The sequence below is a fragment of the Pelmatolapia mariae genome, linkage group LG13, assembly GCF_036321145.2.
Source record: "Pelmatolapia mariae isolate MD_Pm_ZW linkage group LG13, Pm_UMD_F_2, whole genome shotgun sequence".
NCBI classification, from domain to species: domain Eukaryota; kingdom Metazoa; phylum Chordata; class Actinopteri; order Cichliformes; family Cichlidae; genus Pelmatolapia; species Pelmatolapia mariae.
This window is the reverse complement of record NC_086238.1, coordinates 22,194,025-22,212,306: the sequence shown is the minus strand read 5'-3', so window position 1 is coordinate 22,212,306 and position 18,282 is coordinate 22,194,025. Positions and strand designations below refer to the sequence as shown.

General features: G+C 39.0%; 1 protein-coding gene across 14 annotated transcripts in view; it reads right to left on the bottom strand.

Annotated features, from left to right (window-relative positions):
• LOC134640263 (regulating synaptic membrane exocytosis protein 1-like) overlaps positions 1-18,282 on the bottom strand; it is a 113,260-nt gene that overhangs the window by 27,496 nt on the left and 67,482 nt on the right. For all 14 annotated transcript variants that reach the window (XM_063491937.1, XM_063491924.1, XM_063491927.1 and 11 more), the window contains exons 7-11: positions 17,628-17,668; positions 16,119-16,232; positions 15,889-15,988; positions 5,837-5,960; positions 2,401-2,447 (exon numbers count right to left, since the gene is read on the bottom strand). In XM_063491937.1, the coding sequence (XP_063348007.1) occupies positions 2,401-2,447; positions 5,837-5,960; positions 15,889-15,988; positions 16,119-16,232; positions 17,628-17,668 (426 nt within the window). The remainder of the gene's footprint in view (positions 1-2,400; positions 2,448-5,836; positions 5,961-15,888; positions 15,989-16,118; positions 16,233-17,627; positions 17,669-18,282) is intronic.

Sequence of the window (18,282 nt, the reverse complement as noted above, 5' to 3'; positions counted from 1 at the left end):
TCATTATTTGATACTCTGGCTATGTTTAAGATGAGTGACCACTCAACATTTTAAGGGCCAATATTTATCTTTCTTGCTGGGAGTTAGATGAGAATATAAATACCAGGAAGCAATCAGTTTAATTTAGCATAAGAAATGAGGCAGGAAAATTTCACCAATGAATGAGCTCTTAATTTAAACAACTCCAAAACAGACACAACTGGCAGAGCCACTAGTGGATGTCATCTATTTAAAAAAGCATAATTTATCTATTAATTAAAAAAAGAATAGGATGAAAAAAAAGCACATAGTGTACAAACGGCAAGGCAATGCAACTTATAGTCTTTATACCTCACCTTTACAACTCTACTAAAATACAGAAGGCAATATTTTTTTAACCTGTGCCGTACATTTGTCTGACAGTACTGTAAGTTCAAAGTATTATTATGACCAATGTTCCCTCTAATTTTTCATGTGTCTGAGCGAACACACAAACTCCCTCCGTGGACCACTGTGAGCGACATTAGACGTGTGCACTGTGGTCACGCCAGCGTCGAATCCATCCAAGTTACATGGTTTATTAAAATAATCAAATTACAGCATTTACATTTATGTTAGACTACTTTTAATTAACTGCTTTAGCTCACTTACAATGAAAATTTAAAAAAAAAAAATCTTGTTCATGACCTGTGTAGTATGTTAACACTATTGGAAGTAAAAATAACTTGAACTCCAATTTTGAAAACACAACTTTCTTTTTTTTTTTTTTTTTTAAATAAAGCTCTGACTTGTATTATGAGTATGAGTCTGTGGTCTGGGAGAGAGTCCTGTAACTCTCTGTCTGCAAAATACAGTATATAATGACCAATGTTGGGCAATTAATAATATAGTTACTTCTTCAAAAAAGTAACTGAGTTATGCAAAGAACAAAGTTTTTTGCAGCTGTTTACCTAAAAATGCAGCCAAGGCGTTTTTTTAAACATTTCAAACTATTTACAGAACAATCAGCTGTTCTGCATCAAATTTGATGCCACACAAATTATTTGTGCCACCCAAAAAATAATTTCTGTCCACTATGAAATAAAGAAGAACAACAGTCTGATACCTGCAGGCCTGACAACAGGAGATGTATCACTCCTGTAACACCTGTAACATTCAGCAGTCGCCTCATTGTTCTGACACACACAACAAAACTATTGACTACACTACACACTAACTACACAAGATTTGAGCTAAACATTGCAAATCTCTCACATCTCAAAACACGCCGTCACTCCTAAAACTTCTTCCCGTTTCTTAACAACTAAATGCCATGTTTTGATTGGTCGACATGGTACATTTTTCGACCAATAGGAAAGGGTGGGGTGTTTTGGTTTCGTCTTTGCTCACAGGCGGAGAGTGCTTTCGAGCGTTTTCCTTATAAAACGCCGTTTTTACCGTTTCTCCCCGCAGTAAATATAAACAAAGATTGTATTCAGGAAGAAAACCAAACATTGCATATTTTTTTTATCATAACTCTGGTTTTACGTGGCCTATCAACACAATTTAAAAGCTGGTATAAAGTCCACACTTTTTCCGTCAATTGTTCCGTCTGTCCTGCTCACATCTCCAATGGTTGTACACGTTGTCCTTAACGTGGCTTCACTCTACATCAGCCACACCGCTTTGCTAGCTAAAACACCGGTGTCGGCACATATTTACTTTAATTTCAATTCAGGTTAGAATTCTTTTTGTGTGCGCAACACAGATTTTCTCTGCGCAGAGACCGTGCCAACAGTGCGCAATTGCGCACGTGCGCAGCTTAGAGGGAACATTGATTATGACGACTTTTACGCATAAAAAGCTACTTTCAGGTGCCCATTCGTCACAAAGGGTCACCACAGTGGGCAGATGTGCATGTTTTGATTTAGCAGAATTTTACACTGGATGCTCTTCCTGACACAACCCCAAAGGGATCTGCTTCTCCAGCTAGAATCAAACCAATGACCTTTTGGTTGCCAAGTAAATTTGTAAACCATTACACTATTGAAAGGACATTTATGACATTTTTAATTAAGTGAATTTGCTCATTATTTTTTCCACTAATGAAAACCACAAATTTTAGTTTTTTACATTTTTATGAACAGTTGAATAGTGTTTTTTAAAAACCTTTGAGGTAGTTCTTTCAGTTTTTCTTGACTCATTCACACAAGACCTAATTCTTAGAAAGGAAGCAAATATTTCAAAATTTTGGACTATTCCTTTAAGTTTATATGACATAATATGACATCCATAACATAAAGTATATTAGTACATCAACAAACTTATTTTTTGCTATAATTCATATCATACAAATGAAATCAGCCAGATATACAGATATACGACATACATAGGTGACAAACAAACACAGAGCTGTCTCAACATGTCAGAGGAGATACCTACTAGATTCTAATGGAGGGTGGGACGTGTCGGGGATTCTTGGGATATCACTGAAAGAGAAACAGCAAAAACACATGAGTCACAGTTGTACTGGCATTGAAGTCAGACTAAGAATGTTAGATGTAAAAGTGACACACAGGCGTGCATGCATATTCAGACAGTAGTTACCACGCAGGGAGAAAGCAGCACTGTAAACAAAGGTTATTTGGATGTTGAGATTAAAGGATCATGTGGTTAAAAAAATGGAGAAGCAAAGGGAGATGTGAGTAGAGCAAAGCTCTTCCCGTGACTGCAGTGTTTCCCAGACTCACTCAGTTCTGTTCGACCAATCACAACTGGAAATTATAATGGGTGAAAACCATTAGCTCATTAGCGTCTATCCACACCGCCATCTTTTCTTATCCATCACCACAACCCATGGGAAACACCAGAATCCACTGCCCCAGCTCAATGTAATGTAAAGGAAAAGAATTGGTAATCTGTGTAACACTTATCAGTGTAATTTTCTTTTTCAGTTGAAATTTAAAGTGTGCTAATCTTGGTCTCACATCAGGCATGTGATGGTTTTACACATGAAGAGGCAGTGTTTTAGAGTTTTACTTACCAAACAAACCAGTATTCAACAATCAAATCCCTAAAAAACATTCTTTTTGAGAGAAATATGGATACCACTCAAAGAGCTAGTGTCTGGACTTAAAGTTAACTAAGATAAACTAGCATAAAGTCTGGAAATAGCTAGGCTAGTCATCTCCTACCTTCAACTTTGTACTTAATGTATAACTGTCAGACTGAAATTTTCTTATTTCTACTTCATGTTGAAAGAAAACTGCTTCATTTTGTAAAATTTTTTCTTGTAAATTCAAGTATTAAACTGATAAGTGTTTCATGGATCATAGGTTGCCTTGAAACACATTCCAAAATCAAAAATAGGAAACATGTATATGGAAAAAAAAATATTGCTTGCTTTATGAAACCCAACTTCAGTAATTCAGAATTAAGGTACCAGGGATACCGTGTGCTGGATTTTACTCATAGACTGTATATAAAAGACAGATGTAGCCATCACAACATCCGGTCTTTAAGTGATGACGTGATGAACCCTGCTTCCAGGCCCAAACTACTGCGTTTAATAAGGCTGTTGTGTATTTAACATGTTTTAATGCTTTGTATCTTGTTCTATTTAATCTCAACAAGCCTCCCAAAACAGTCAGTGATCACTTTTGGCCTCTCTCGGTTTTTATTACTGCTATTCATTTTAAAGCTCAGTTTTTAAAACCTTACGATGTAACTATAGCTACGCCCATGCAGCAGTATATTAATGACTAACCTCGTGTTGTGGATCCTGCCATCCTGCCATGCGATTGCATTTGATCATAACCATCAAGAACCCTCACGTTAACTTTTATCGAGTGGAAAATATTTAGCGTTCATCCTCCAGCTTCACTGTTTTAATTATGCTAACATAGCTGTGTCGCTAGCGATCACATAGCACATCGTTATATACCAGCTAGCCAAACTTCAGTAACCCTGCAAACTTTGTTAAATTTCATAAATTCGGATTTCATGGATGCCTGAATGTAAACTTAATTGTTACACCTGGTAGAGCAGCCACACTGATCATTTTATTACAGATGAAAGAATTTAGACAGTTTTTAACTCTCAGTGACGCTGCAGTGATCGTGTGACTTAGGGACCTGCAGCGGAGTTTAGGCCCAGGCACGGCTAATGACGTCAGACTTAAAGACCAGATTGGCCAGTGCTTTGAAAAGTCCTGTTCTTCCAAGTCCTGAGGATTGTTTAATGTTGCCATCTTCAATTTTTAAAAACAGAAGTCGCAGCTGCGTAGTCATTCTAACTTGTCAATCACAAGACAGGCTGTTTATCTGACATGCCATTCTTATCGTCCTTTTTTGACTCCAAGTGGGACCAAAATTTAACAAAAAACCCCATCATGTTGCATTCTATAACAACTGACACTAGAGCCTGAGGCCATAAACCCGTCAGGAAAGTGTGGGCATAGAACAAATGAGCAGCAAGGCCATTTCCTCAAAGACTTCAATACAATAAGACTTTTGAAAGCCAAAGGAGTCGCCCTCTTGTGGCCATTTAAAAAAATGCAAGTTTACGTGCTTGCTGTGACCATCTTTTATATACAGTCTATGAATTTACTCGAGGGTAAGACTTAATCAGGAGTTTAAAAAATAGGAATTCCAGATGCTGCACAAACAGCTTAAAAGCTTGCGAAAACACTGATACATTGATGGATGTTTTCCGCTGGCCATTTTGCATCCCAACAGGTAAACTTGCAGTTTAATTTAGCACACAGTGCAGCTACTTTCATAAAACCATATAGACATCAATTAGATTTCTCACTTAACAGTATTACAGTTAGTTCCTTTAGGGATGCAAAATGGCACCAGCAAAACCAAAATAGTTTCCATAAGCGTGGCAGAATTAAAAGGTCCTAAAAAAAAAAAAAAAAAAAAAAAAAAAAAAGATTACTTACTGATATTTTCTATACACCCTTCGTGAGTGTTTGGAGAGAAATTCATATATTCAACTTTTTTTTCCATCAATAAGCAGAAAAGTAAAATTTGAGAGCTGCACCAGTGGGCACTTTACTTTTAAAATAACCCACTGGATTGACCTTATTACACACAACAACAAAACGTATTCAAAATACCTGAAACCAGCTTGCACCCTGGTTTGTGTGACGTTTTTGGAATGACAGCTCTTGAACAATAATAGAAAATGAGAGGGTGACACCTCAAAGTCCCTCTCTTTGAATTAAATTTTTCCAAAGCTTTGCTAATGTTAGCAATGTAAGAGTTAGCAAGTCTGCTAAATATAAGGCAAAGTTAGTGTACCAGAAAGCATCCAATTCAAAGTATCTCGAGAAAAATGAACTTTTTTTTTGTTTACTGATGACTTTTGATACTAATGATTTGAAATGATACACTTAGAGTTAAAAATAAATTTTACTCAGGGCGTCTACTGCCTTCAGAAGTATGTTCATGACTGTGCTTGTTGAGCTTTGCAATCCATCGACTAAAAACTTCACATGCAGCTTCTCTTGTCTTTAATGGAGCTTACAGACAGTTTTATTTGGTCAATAATAATTCAGCTTTTACCATCCGACAAATAAAAGCAAGTGCTTTTTTAAAGGGGACATATGAGACATGGCTATCTCCCAGTCCAAACCTTGGCAGCTGCAGGCAATGGCCAGTTGTTTTTAATACGTTGAATGCAGCTGTACACCCACCATCAGAATACAAATGTGCATCATAACCTCCTGCTTTGTCTGAGGTCAACTCTGAGTCCAAATAAATGTTGGCTAGTTAAATAAGGGTTTAAATTTACAAATAGACTAGTACCTGACAAACCAGGTAAAAACATATGACTCTGACAGTATATTGGACGTGTTTCATGCCTGACTTACCCAATAGGCCTGGATACCACCAACTCCACTTGAGGGTCAGCTTGAGACTCCAAGATGATGTTGTAAACCTCCTTCATAGTTGCTCCGGGTAACAGCTTCCCGTTCCACTGCAAAACCTCGTCACCTGAAATCAGATGTCCACATTGTCATAACTAGCTCAAAAGCCATGACAAAGTAATGGCTGTTGACAGGATTAATACAAATAAACTTTTTATTTGAAATTAACAAAACTAAATAAAGTTATCAAAGGACAAAAAAACATGACATATGTCAGTAAATGAGTCAGGAATATTGGCATTTTTGGAACGTGTGCTAATGTAGTAAGTGAAACATTGTTTGGGAAAAGAAGAGCACAAAAGTCTGCAGCAATAATAGCTTAGGTGCAAAGTTATTCTTCCCCCTGAGGTAACAAGTGGAGCATGCGTTTATATAGGGGAACACTGGACCTAGGTGTTCCCAATCCATCATCACCCAGCCACACCCCACTGGACACCTGCAACACAAAACACAAAGACAAATACAACCTCCCAGCCCACGAGCCAAAAGAGACAGTGTCGTCAACTGGCAACCTACACCACCACAGCCTACATACTACCTTAACCTTAGCAGCATGATCCCACATAAGAACATCTGTCAATATGTGTGACCATGTCCACTTCCACATTTTTAGATCTCTTGATTAGCATACACTAGAACTACAAGTTCAGAGACAACGCATTATATACCACAAATATATAGCATGTGCCTTCCTCAGACTGGTAAGGGAAGTGACATCTTCCAGTAAAAGTTCCAGCAGAAACTATGGTAATATCCGACCATGCCTAAGAATGACATCAGCTCGTTTTTTTCTTTTGTTCTCTGGCCAGTGCCTTCCCTTGGCACCCCTTGTTGTGGCCACAGCTGACATCAGCCAACAGCATGCCCGTTGTAGATTACTAATGGATAGCAAATTCACATTTAGCCAAGTCAGTGTTCAGCCGGACTGCAGACAGACGTTTAAATAAGGAACAAATACAAAACATTTGAATGCCACAAATGTCATTCTATACAATAACATCATCCAGACAGACAGTGTAGCATTACAGATTTTTAATCAATAGGACCAGTATCACTCGAACAGATAAACTTTACTCATAAACTTTGCAGATCAAACTTGGTCAATACAGTCATCCAATCATGGAAGTGGAAATGCAACAGGCTTAGTGATACTGACCTTGCCAAAAGTCTAAACAAAACCTGAGAGTGTTGTCACATAATAGGACAAGAAAACAAGGGAGCTAGAAGCTAGCCAGCTAGAAGATGATGGGTCGATGATGTTGTTTTAAAGTATGAACCTGACTTCTGCATCCAAGTACTTACACTTGTCAGCTGACACCTAGTAAAAGTGCTGCTTAATGGGGAATATCAATAATCATATGAATCATCAAATGAATATGGTGAGTTTGTGAACGTGTGTCAGCAAATAAACGTTTGAAATTTTTCCAGCTCGTCACACAGAAACTCTTTTAGGTGAACTAACAAATTATTCACATTTCTGAGAGTTTTGGTGCTTTAAACCAACCACATGCCTAATTCCCAGTACCAACCTTTTCCCTTTCTGTTACTACTAGTGACTGGGTAACCACAAAAGGGGGGTTTCAACAGACAGAGCTGTGTTTTCTTAAGCAACTCTGGTGTAGAAATTAAACAACTCTTTCGTGAGATCTGCTTCACCACTGTGGAAGGACCTGGCCTGAAAGAGGCATCCAACAACAGGCAGCACTTGATCATCAGGACTGAACTGGCACCACTCAGCCTGCTTCGTAAATGAGCTTCATCATTCCTTGCAATGCAGCCAACTTCTGTTTTGCCAGCTACCTTCCAATGTATAAACTATGCTGGAACTCATTCACATAGTCAGTTTAGTTTTTTTGGAACATTGTCATCCTTAACCCTCAACAAACCCTCAACACCGTATACAGAACAGGCAAACACGGTGTCATTGGGGCTAAAGCCAGTTGTCACTTGTGAAACTTCTCTGGCTGTCAACATGAAGCATTGAAAAACCCTTCTCCCAAAATCTGCCTAAGAACAGTGACTTTAGCATCTGATGAAAATGCTCCAACAACCCTGACTTTGACCTGTCCAGGGTGTACCCTTCCTCTCGCCCTAAGACAGCTGGGATAGGCTGACCCTGACCCTAACAAGGATAAGCACAAGAGAATGGATGGACGGGCCCTGACTTTGTGCTGATAGGCTGATGACTGGAAGTGCTGCACCTGAACTTGTTTTAACAACTGGGCAAACTTGTGAGGTAAAAATTAGAAGCCTGATCATTTTTGGATCACTTTAGGGATTTCAAAGATAGAAATAAATTGTCAGCACGCTTTCACTACAGACCTGGTTGTTACCAGTTGTTAAGGATATGTAACTGGGTGATATGACATATGACAATAAAAAGATATTTTAGCTCCAACTTGGAAGGAAGCAAAGGACCCACAAGTTAAGGAGCATATGCTCAAAAGGTTCTTCTGAAAAGGATATTGGGTATTCTGTCATGAAAATAAAACCATCTGGTGTAAACGGTAAATAAGCACCATCACAGGGAAGTTCTTCACATAAGGAACACAAGTGGAGTGTAGCTTTTTCATTGAGAAGGTTGCAACCACGCGGGCTTTCATTTCTTCCCCTGAGTCTGACCCCTCTGTCTCGATCCCTTGCTCTGCTGTTTTTAACCAGTTTGAGCCTGTGTCTCTTTCTTATTTAGAGGATGTGGTCGGCCACCTTAGGCCCTCTGGTTCCCCAAATGATCCTGTCCCACCACAGTTTTTTAAGGAGATTTTTCCTAGCATAGGTCAGGCTGTTCTTACTGTTATAAACAGCAGTTTAATATCTGGTGTGGTCCCTGCTAATTTTAAGCATGCGGTAGTACAACCCTTGCTTAAGAAACCTGCCCTGGACCACACTGTATTGGCTAACTACAGACCTATCTCCAAGTTGTCCTTTATGTCTAAAATCTTAGAGAAAATTGTACATTGCCAATTGATGGATTTTTTAAATGAGAATGGTATCCTGGAGGTCTTTCAATCAGGTTTTAAAAACTTTCATAGCACGGAGTCAGCACTCTTAAAGGTTTTTAATGATATCCTCCTTACCTGTGACTCTGGTAATCATGTTGTTCTTGTCCTCCTTGACCTAACAGCTGCCTTTGACACTGTAGACCACAACATTTTACTGTCTCGCTTGCACCATCTTGCAGGCATTCGTGGTACTGCTTTAAAATGGTTTAGGTCTTATCTTTGTGACAGAACTTTTAGTGTTAATTTTTTAGGGTATGAGTCTTCCTCTGCCACTTTTCAGTCTGGGGTCCCGCAGGGCTCAATTTTAGGGCCTCTGCTTTTTTCATTATACTTACAGCCCCTGGGAACCATCCTCAGAAGGCATGGAATATCCTTCCACTGCTATGCTGACAACTGTCAGATTTATTTGCCTCTGAAGCAGAAAGAGGCCTTCTCTATTAAGCCACTTCTAGCATGTCTAGAAGACATTAAATCTTGGATGTCCCTAAACTTTCTAAGGTGTAATTCAAGCAAAACTGAGGTGATTCTGTTTGGTCCTAGTGGACCTTGTGAACCCTCTGCTATTGATTTGGGACCCCTGGCAGAGTATTTTAAATCTGTTGTTACAAACCTGGGTTTTAAGATGGACAGTGATTTTAAATTAGACAGTCAAATTAGGGCTACTGTCAAGTCCAGTTTTTACCATTTAAGGCGCTTGGCAAAGATAAGACCTATTTTATCCAGGCAGCATCTTGAAACGGTAATCCATGCTTTTATTTCATGTCGTCTAGATTACTGTAATGCTCTGTATTGTGGAGTTAGTCAGCATCTTCTCTCTCGTCTGCAGCTGGTCCAGAATTCTGCTGCACGACTTTTAACCAAAACTCGTAAAAGAGAGCACATAACTCCCATCCTGGCTTCACTCCATTAGCTGCCTGTATATCTTAGAGTTCATTTTAAAATTCTCATGTTTGTGTTTAAATGTTTAAACGGTCTTGCCCCAACTTACCTCTCTGAGCTTCTGCATCCTTACTCACCCCCCAGGTCTCTCAGGTCAGCTGACAAGCTGCTCCTGGAGGTACCCAGGTCCAAGAGGAAGCTCAGAGGGGACAGGGCCTTCTCTATTGCTGCTCCTAATCTGTGAAACAGTCTGCCCCAGCACATTAGAGAGGCCCCTTCACTGTCCACTTTTAAAACACATCTTAAAACCCATTTTTACTCCTTGGCATATGACACAGTCTGACCCAATTTTATTGATTTTATTGTGTTGATCTAATGTGCTGATTTTATTGTTTTAAATGTAATTCTCATCATCATTTTTTATACTATTTTATTATTGTCTTTGCTATTTGTGCTAATTTTATTTATTTTAATGTCATTTTAATAATCATTTTATATATATATTTTATTTATTTTTATATTATTATTTTTCTTATTTTTTAACATGTTCAATGTATCACTCTGGCATGTCAAGTGTACAGCACTTTGTGTTCAGCTGGGGGCTGATCCGAAAGTGCTATATAAATAAATTGCTTGCTTGCTTGCTTGCTTGCTTGATGTGTTTCAACACAAGGTAAGTTCATAACCATACTCTCAACTGAAACAGCTAGTCTAGCAGACAGATTTACTTGTTTTTTTTCTTCAGAGCTTAACAATATGCCTTCATATGCCCTTTTTCCTGACAGAACTTTTTGAAGTGTTCTTCCAAAACAATAAGACTCAAAAACTCTTAAAGAGATTTTATCTCTGAAACTGCACAACAAAGGTTGATATTATTCAACAAATCAAGCAAAAACTCCAGGTAGTGCCGCTTATAACCTTTCCTATCATTCCTAAACTCCTCACGATAGGAACCATCCCAAAACAGCTGCTTTCACTAACTCAGTGAGTTGACGTTGATGCAAGGAGGTTTAATGACTACATTTGGCTTCCCAGTTACTTGCCATGAGCAGTAAGTTCTAATATATTCCAATATATTCCATAGCCAAGTGACTTCTAATCACTGCCACACAACTCCCTTCGAGGTTTTACCTCTGAAGATGCATGCCCAAGGCTGATATTATTTAACACATCACATGGAAACTGCAGGTAGGGCTGCTTATTCTCTTTCCTACCATTTCTAAACTGGTCGCGGCAGCCTCAGAAATGGTAGGAAAGCTAGGTATAGCCAAAAGGAGTATCCCTTCTAACTGCCTAAACAACACCTACAGTCAGGTCCATAAATATTGGGACATCGACACAATTCTAACATTTTTGGCTCTATACACCACCACAATGGATTCCAAATGAAACGAACAAGACATGCTTTAACTGCAGAGTGTCAGCTTTTATTTGAGGGTATTTACATCCAAATCAGGTGAACGGTGTAGGAATTACAACAGTTTGCAAATGTGCCTCCCACTTCTTGAGGGACCAAAAGTAATGGGACAGAATAAGAACCATAAATCAAACATTCATTTTTTAATACTTGGTTGCAAATCCTTTACAGTCAATCACAGCCTGAAGTCTGGAACACATAGACATCACCAGACGCCGGGTTTCATCCCTGGTGATGCTCTGCCAGGCCTCTACTGCAACAGTCTTCAGTTCCTGCTTGTTCTTGGGGCATTTTCCCTTCAGTTTTGTCTTCAGCAAGTGAAATACATGCTCAATCGGATTCAGGTCAGGTGATTGACTTGGCCATTGCAAAACAGTCCACTTCTTTCCCTTCAAAAACTCTTTGGTTGCTTTTGCAGTATGCTTTGGGTCGTTGTCCACCTGCACTGTGAAGCGCCGTCCAATGAGTTTTGAAGCATTTGTCTGAATATGAGCAGATAATATTGCACGAAACACTTCAGAATTCATTGTGCTGCTTTTGTCAGCAGTCACATCATCAATAAATACAAGAGAACAAGTTCCACTGGCAGCCATACATGCCCACGCCATGACACTTCCACCACAATGCTTCACTGATGAGGTGGTATGCTTAGGATCATGAGCAGTTCCTTTCCTTCTCCATACTCTTCTCTTCCCATCACTCTGGTACAAGTTGATGTTGGTCTCATCTGTCCATAGGATGTTGTTCCAGAACTGCGACGGCTTTTTCAGATGTCGTTTGGCAAACTCTAATCTGGCCTGCCTGTTTTTGGGGCTCACCAAAGGTTTACATCTTGTGGTGAACCCTCTGTATTCACACTGGTGGAGTCTTCTCTTGATTGTTGACTCTGACGCACATACACCTACCTCCTAGAGAGTGTTCTTGATCTGGCCAACTGTTGTGAAGGGTGTTTTCTTCACCAGGGAAAGGATTCTTTGGTCATCCACCACAGTTGTGTCCCGTGGTCTTCCTAGTTTTTTGGTGTTGCTGAGCTCACCAGTGCGTTCCTTCTTTTTGGGAATGATCTAAACAGTTGTTTTGGCCACGCCTGATGTTTTTGCAATCTCTCTGATGGGTTTGTTTTGTTTTTTTCAGCCTAATGATGGCTTGCTTCACTGGTAGTGACAGCTCTTTGGATCTCATCCTGGCAGTTGACAGCAACAGGTTCAAAAAGCAAACAGCACACTTGAAATGAACTCTGGACCTTTTATTTGTTCATTGTAATTGGGGTAATGAGGGAATAACACACACCTGGCCATGGAACAGCTGAGAAGCCAATTGTCCCATTACTTTTGGTCCCTTAAGAAGTGGGAGGCACATATACAAACTGTCATAATTCCTATACTGTTCACCTGATTTGGATGTAAATACCCTCAAATAAAAGCTGACAGTCTGCAGTTAAAGCATGTCTTGTTCGTTTCATTTGGAATCCATTGTGGTTGTGTATAGAGCCAAAAATGTTAGAATTGTGTCGATGTCCCAATATTTATGGACCTGACTGTAACTAACTCAGGCCTAGTCTTCAAATTGAAAAGAATAGAACAAGGAAATAACTAGCATCTGGCAACAACCTCACACCCATGAAATGCACCCAAGACAAAAAGTTAAACTGCATTCAACCTGACACACAACCTAGCAAGAAACACAACCTAAGGAACGGTGCTGCTTACAGGAGAAAAACTCCAATTCAAATTGTTACACATCAACATGTCAACACTTATGTTTCTTTGGTCAGGCAAAACCATGACCGTTCCAAACAACATAGATTTTTCTCACCCTTTGTTAATGGAAAATTGTACTGAGTAGTCAGTATAAGCTTTTAATTATATAAGTTTACTTGTGATAGAATACTGCATGATGACCTTTTCCTTGCTTAGAACTGATTGTTCTTTTCATTGCTTAGAACTGATTGTTCTTTATAAAAACGTGTTCTGATATTTTTATCTGAATCTTCCCACAGCGATAGTAAGAAGTCGAACAAGCAGTTCTGACCTCGCACACACACACACACACACACACACACAATCACATACGCACATGCTCACGTCACTGAACAAATGTATTCATTTTTCTTGTGTATAAATAAAGACAAGTGCAAGAACAGAGCGCGCACTTCACAGGGCCCCCACTCTGATGTGAGCGCTCTGTGACCGCCCTTGCAAGTAAAAATCTGGAGCGTGTGTGTCTCCACTCTCTGACTCTCAGCTGAAGAAGTGTCATTTAGAATAAATCTCTTGACACCCTTAATCAATCAGGTGGAAGGACAAACCGGAAAACGCCAGCTAATTGGGAAATTATCAAAGACCAAGGCCCAACTTGTTAAGACTGGTTCAAAACCCATGATAATTAATGGGACGTTACACCATTAGTCAAGTAAATGAATAGAATTGTTCTTTTTGCAAAACTACATAAAGTAACCAAAGGGGAAAAAAATGGTATATGTCAATCAATGAGTCAGTGGTGCTAGCATATTTGTGCTAGCGTGGTGTGCGAAATATTATTTAGGTAGAACAGCTAATTTTGGCTGGTCCCCCAAGGAGTTGCCACAATGGGTAGCTTTGCATGTTTGATTTTTTTTTACACTGGATGCCCTTCCTGACACAACCCACAAAGGGATTTGTGACTAAATCAAACTAGGAACCTTTTGCCTGTTAGCCAAATGTGTAAACCACTACACTAGAAAAGCAAAAAGGTCTGCAGCATATGGAGTTAAGGATCACAGGAACACTGAGCCCGGGTGTTCCCAATCACTGATGACACAACTACACCACACCAAGCACCTGCAACACAAAACAAAAAGATACTAGCTCTTCTAAACATACTAGCGAAAAAGCGCAAAAGACAACCTGCAGCATACAGCAGCTGAATAGACGAGGTCGTCAGAACGTACAACGCATCAGAAGTTATGATAAGAACAACTACATTTTCACTTTGTTAGGCAAGATAAGTGTATATGGGCTCAAAATGTGGTCATAAATATTTTGTACTTGTAAATCAGTTTTGTACTTGTAAATCAGGATTTGTATGTGTAAAAAGAATTTGTGTGTGTGTAAAAAAGATTTGTATGTGTAAAAAAGATTTGTGTGTGCGTAAAAAAGATTTGTATGTGTAAAAAAGATTTGTGTGTGCGTAAAAAAGATTTGTATGTGTAAAAAAGATTTGTGTGTGCGTAAAAAAGATTTGTGTGTGGACTTAGCCAAAAAAAACCCTGCAAGTTACACGTACGAATTTTGACCCTATTTTTCTTCCTTTCATCTGATTGGTCAATGTCATGTCAATCACAAATGTAACAATCCAATCAGAGAACAGATGGGTTTGGCTGTCGGAGGGGCACTTTTTTTGAACTGCAGGTCTTTGAAGGGAATAAATGCCCTTTTACATGCCAACCCAGCGTTTTCCTTCATCACCACGAAGGAAAACAGTCTGTGGTCGTCTGAGTTTGGTGATTTTTGTGTCACAGGTCTACGTGCTTAATACAGGGACTTCCACAGCCTTTTCAACAGCGCTGCGGACCGCGGGGGGCGGGCAGTGTTTTGGAAATGACAGTCTTCATTACAAAGCTTTCTTCATTATGAATTAGCATACATGTTTTTATTGAACATTTGAAGAACTAGCAAAAAAAACAAAACTCTTGTAGAGGACATAAAGTCAGCAATAGAAACGACAAGGAGCAGGTGCATCTAGTACAGGTAGAGCTGCTGCAAAAACCCACAGAGCTCAGCAGCCAGCGCAACAAATTCTGGATCCTTTGCTTTTAGTTAGCAGTTAGCATTAGCAGCACATCCTGCGTCTGATGTGAAAGGACTTTTATGCTGCGCACTGTGACTCACAGCAATGGTCCTGGGTCAGCCCTGACTTTGTATTAAACTAATCCTAAAGTAATGATGGTATTTCTAACCACTGACATACCACAACTTTATCCTTTCAACAGCTGCTGAAAGTTAGCGGACCTAGCTGCTATCGGATATTTATATAGAGATCCTCCAGCTTCAAACTGTATTACCCTTCAAAGACCTGCAGTTCAAAAAAGTGCCCGTCCGACAGCCAAACCCATCTGTTCTCTGATTGGATTATTACATTTGTGATTGACATGACATTGACCAATCAGATGAAAGGAAGAAAAATAGAGTCAAAATTCGTACGTGTAACTTGCAGGGGTTTTTTGGCTAAGTCCACACACAAATCTTTTTTACGCACACACAAATCTTTTTTACACATACAAATCTTTTTTACGCACACACAAATCTTTTTTACACATACAAGTCTTTTTTACGCACACACAAATTCTTTTTACACATACAAATCTTTTTACGCACACACAAATCTTTTTTACACATACAAATCTTTTTTACGCACACACAAATCTTTTTTACACATACAAATCTTTTTTACACACACACAAATTCTTTTTACACATACAAATCCTGATTTACAAGTACAAAATATTTATGACCACATTTTGAGCCCATAAGAGTATCAGGTAAAAAAAAGATTTTTCTTATATCATCTATTGAAAGACATACAATAAGACTCTCTATGTGACAAAGCTTATTAAACAATCGTAGTTAGGACATTTTGATGTTTATAAAGACCTTACATTTGACTGATTATTACTTCCCAGCATTTGTGAGAGGCTACTGTGGCAATTTAGTGGATACCTGCTCTCAGATGTCCCACCACATCAGCTAGGCTTCCCTTCTTAACCTTGGTGATGAAGGCTCCTAATCTCCCTGACTCTGTTACTCTGCCTCCCACCACCTGAAGAGAAGCAGACAGCAACAGTTAGCGAGAAATATCTGACAAGTGGACAACACAGGATGGCTCAGTTAGAATTAATAGACAGAAAAATAATTTAAGAAACTGTTTGCATGTCTGTGTGACCTCTGACCTTTAACCCCAGTAAAGCGCCAGCTTCTTTAGGCATGGCAGCAGTTCTCTTGCTGAGGGTGATCCGTCCAATCAGATGGTCTCCCTCCTTGGATGGCTGCCAGGTTACAGGATGCTGCAGCAGGACACAGGAAATGGTAATAAAAATGAGCAAAGTGACACTCAGACACATTCACAAATATGCACACTCACTGGTATTTACTTCATATATACTTTGACAAAACACTTTGAAAACTATCAATAATTCAAACTGATTACAGAGGTAGCTTTAAAAGACATAAGATCTGGCTTTTCAATTCAAATTTTAAGTGCACAAAAGTCTTGTTTCCTAAAAGTTGTTTCTAAGAGAAAAGTGGATACTACTCATAGAGCTAGGGTCTGAATGGTAAGCTTAACTAAGATAATTACCTCCTAGCTTCAACTCAGTACTTACTGTAAAACTGTGAGACTGAAATCAGTTTTTTATTTTCATTTTTAAAAACTTTGATTACCAATTTTTATTCTGGATTCATGTACTACACTGATAAGTGTTTAATGGACAAGGCTTGAAGGCCACTCCAAAATCCAAAACAGGAAGCATGTATATGGAATAAAAAAAATACGTTTTACCTTATTTTTGTAAAAGGCTGAATTTCTGTCTATACTGTAGCTGTAAAAGATGCAAGCTCTGATAAACCAGGATTTCTTTTGGATTTTTATCTTACTGACTGGACTTCTACTGGCCACAGTACACAGACTGCATTTAGGTCTGCTCTAAGAAGCCTCGATACAGCAGGACTGACTCAATGCAGTGCAGCTATAAAGATAATGAGTGTAACTCTCCCACAGGTACAAGAAGAAATCATACTACACTTAATGTTTTAATAATTTTAGGTACCATAATAAGAGCTCTAAGCCCATATTGGACTATTTAAAACTTCATAAATTATTTATCACTCTCAGTTAGCTGCCACACAGTCCAGATCAGTCAGGAGGACCTCAGACAGCTGAGCTGAGTGTATTAATTCAAATAATTCAAAGTCAGTATCTGCCTTTGTAATTATAGCATCATTGTTTTGGCATGGATATTTACCATATATAACATGACCTCTCTAGACTCAGCACACAGTGATTGATTTTGACCAGGGTTTTTAAGTCAATGGTCACCACCACGGTCTTTAACAACATAAACATACTATCCATGTACTTCACAACAGTAAAGTAACCATAGTCAATAACCATAAGACATCATGTGTTTTACATTAATAGATTCTTCAGAAAAATTTAAAAAACAAACTTTGTGGTAAGACATACAACCGACGATGCTAAACGAGGACAGGAGGATCAGACTGTAAAGAGACAAACACTCCATTTGGCACTATTTGGTACTCCAGTACATCCACATAAATGTTGACGCACTTGGGACTTTAATTAAAATACAACAATAACACCTGAACAACTTCATGCTGATTCTCAAAACTAGCTTTAATGTATGAAAAAATATTAATCAGAAGGAAAAACACTGACTTACATGCCACACAGTGGGGTCATGTGGGTAGCATTCCCAGTCGCCTGCAAGAGAAAAGAGATCAGATCAGCTGGATAGATGTGGAAGTCGCAGAGGAAACAATGACCTCCCTTATATCTCCTTCTTCTTCTTCGCGCACACACACACACACACACACACACACACACACACACACACACACACACACACACACACACAGAGACCCTGTATACACAGCACATACCAGGAGTCCTCACACACACACAGCTCAGCCAAATTTGGGGGCTCTTCAGGAGGTACTTGTTTACAATGGGGAGGCTTAAGTTTATTGAAAATTCAAGCCTGGGCTGGAATTAGAAATGTATCACCACGGCAGCAGGTGGCCTAAAAAGTTTTCCACTGAGGCAGCGATGACACCAAAGGATGGTTAAGCCTTTTAAAACGCTTTAAATCCATCCAAGACACTTCAGAGATTAGGTGTTATTGATCTCCTCCAGGGGTAATGCAACAATGTAAGGCGAAATACAAGTACAAAAGCGTGTCAATAACAGATATTTTCTCACATTATTTAGGTATGGGGCATAGGTTGAGCCAATGAAACAAATATAGATATGTGGTAATAAATTATATGTGTTAATAAATATGTTTTAATAACCACTAAATTGATTCGCTTATTAAG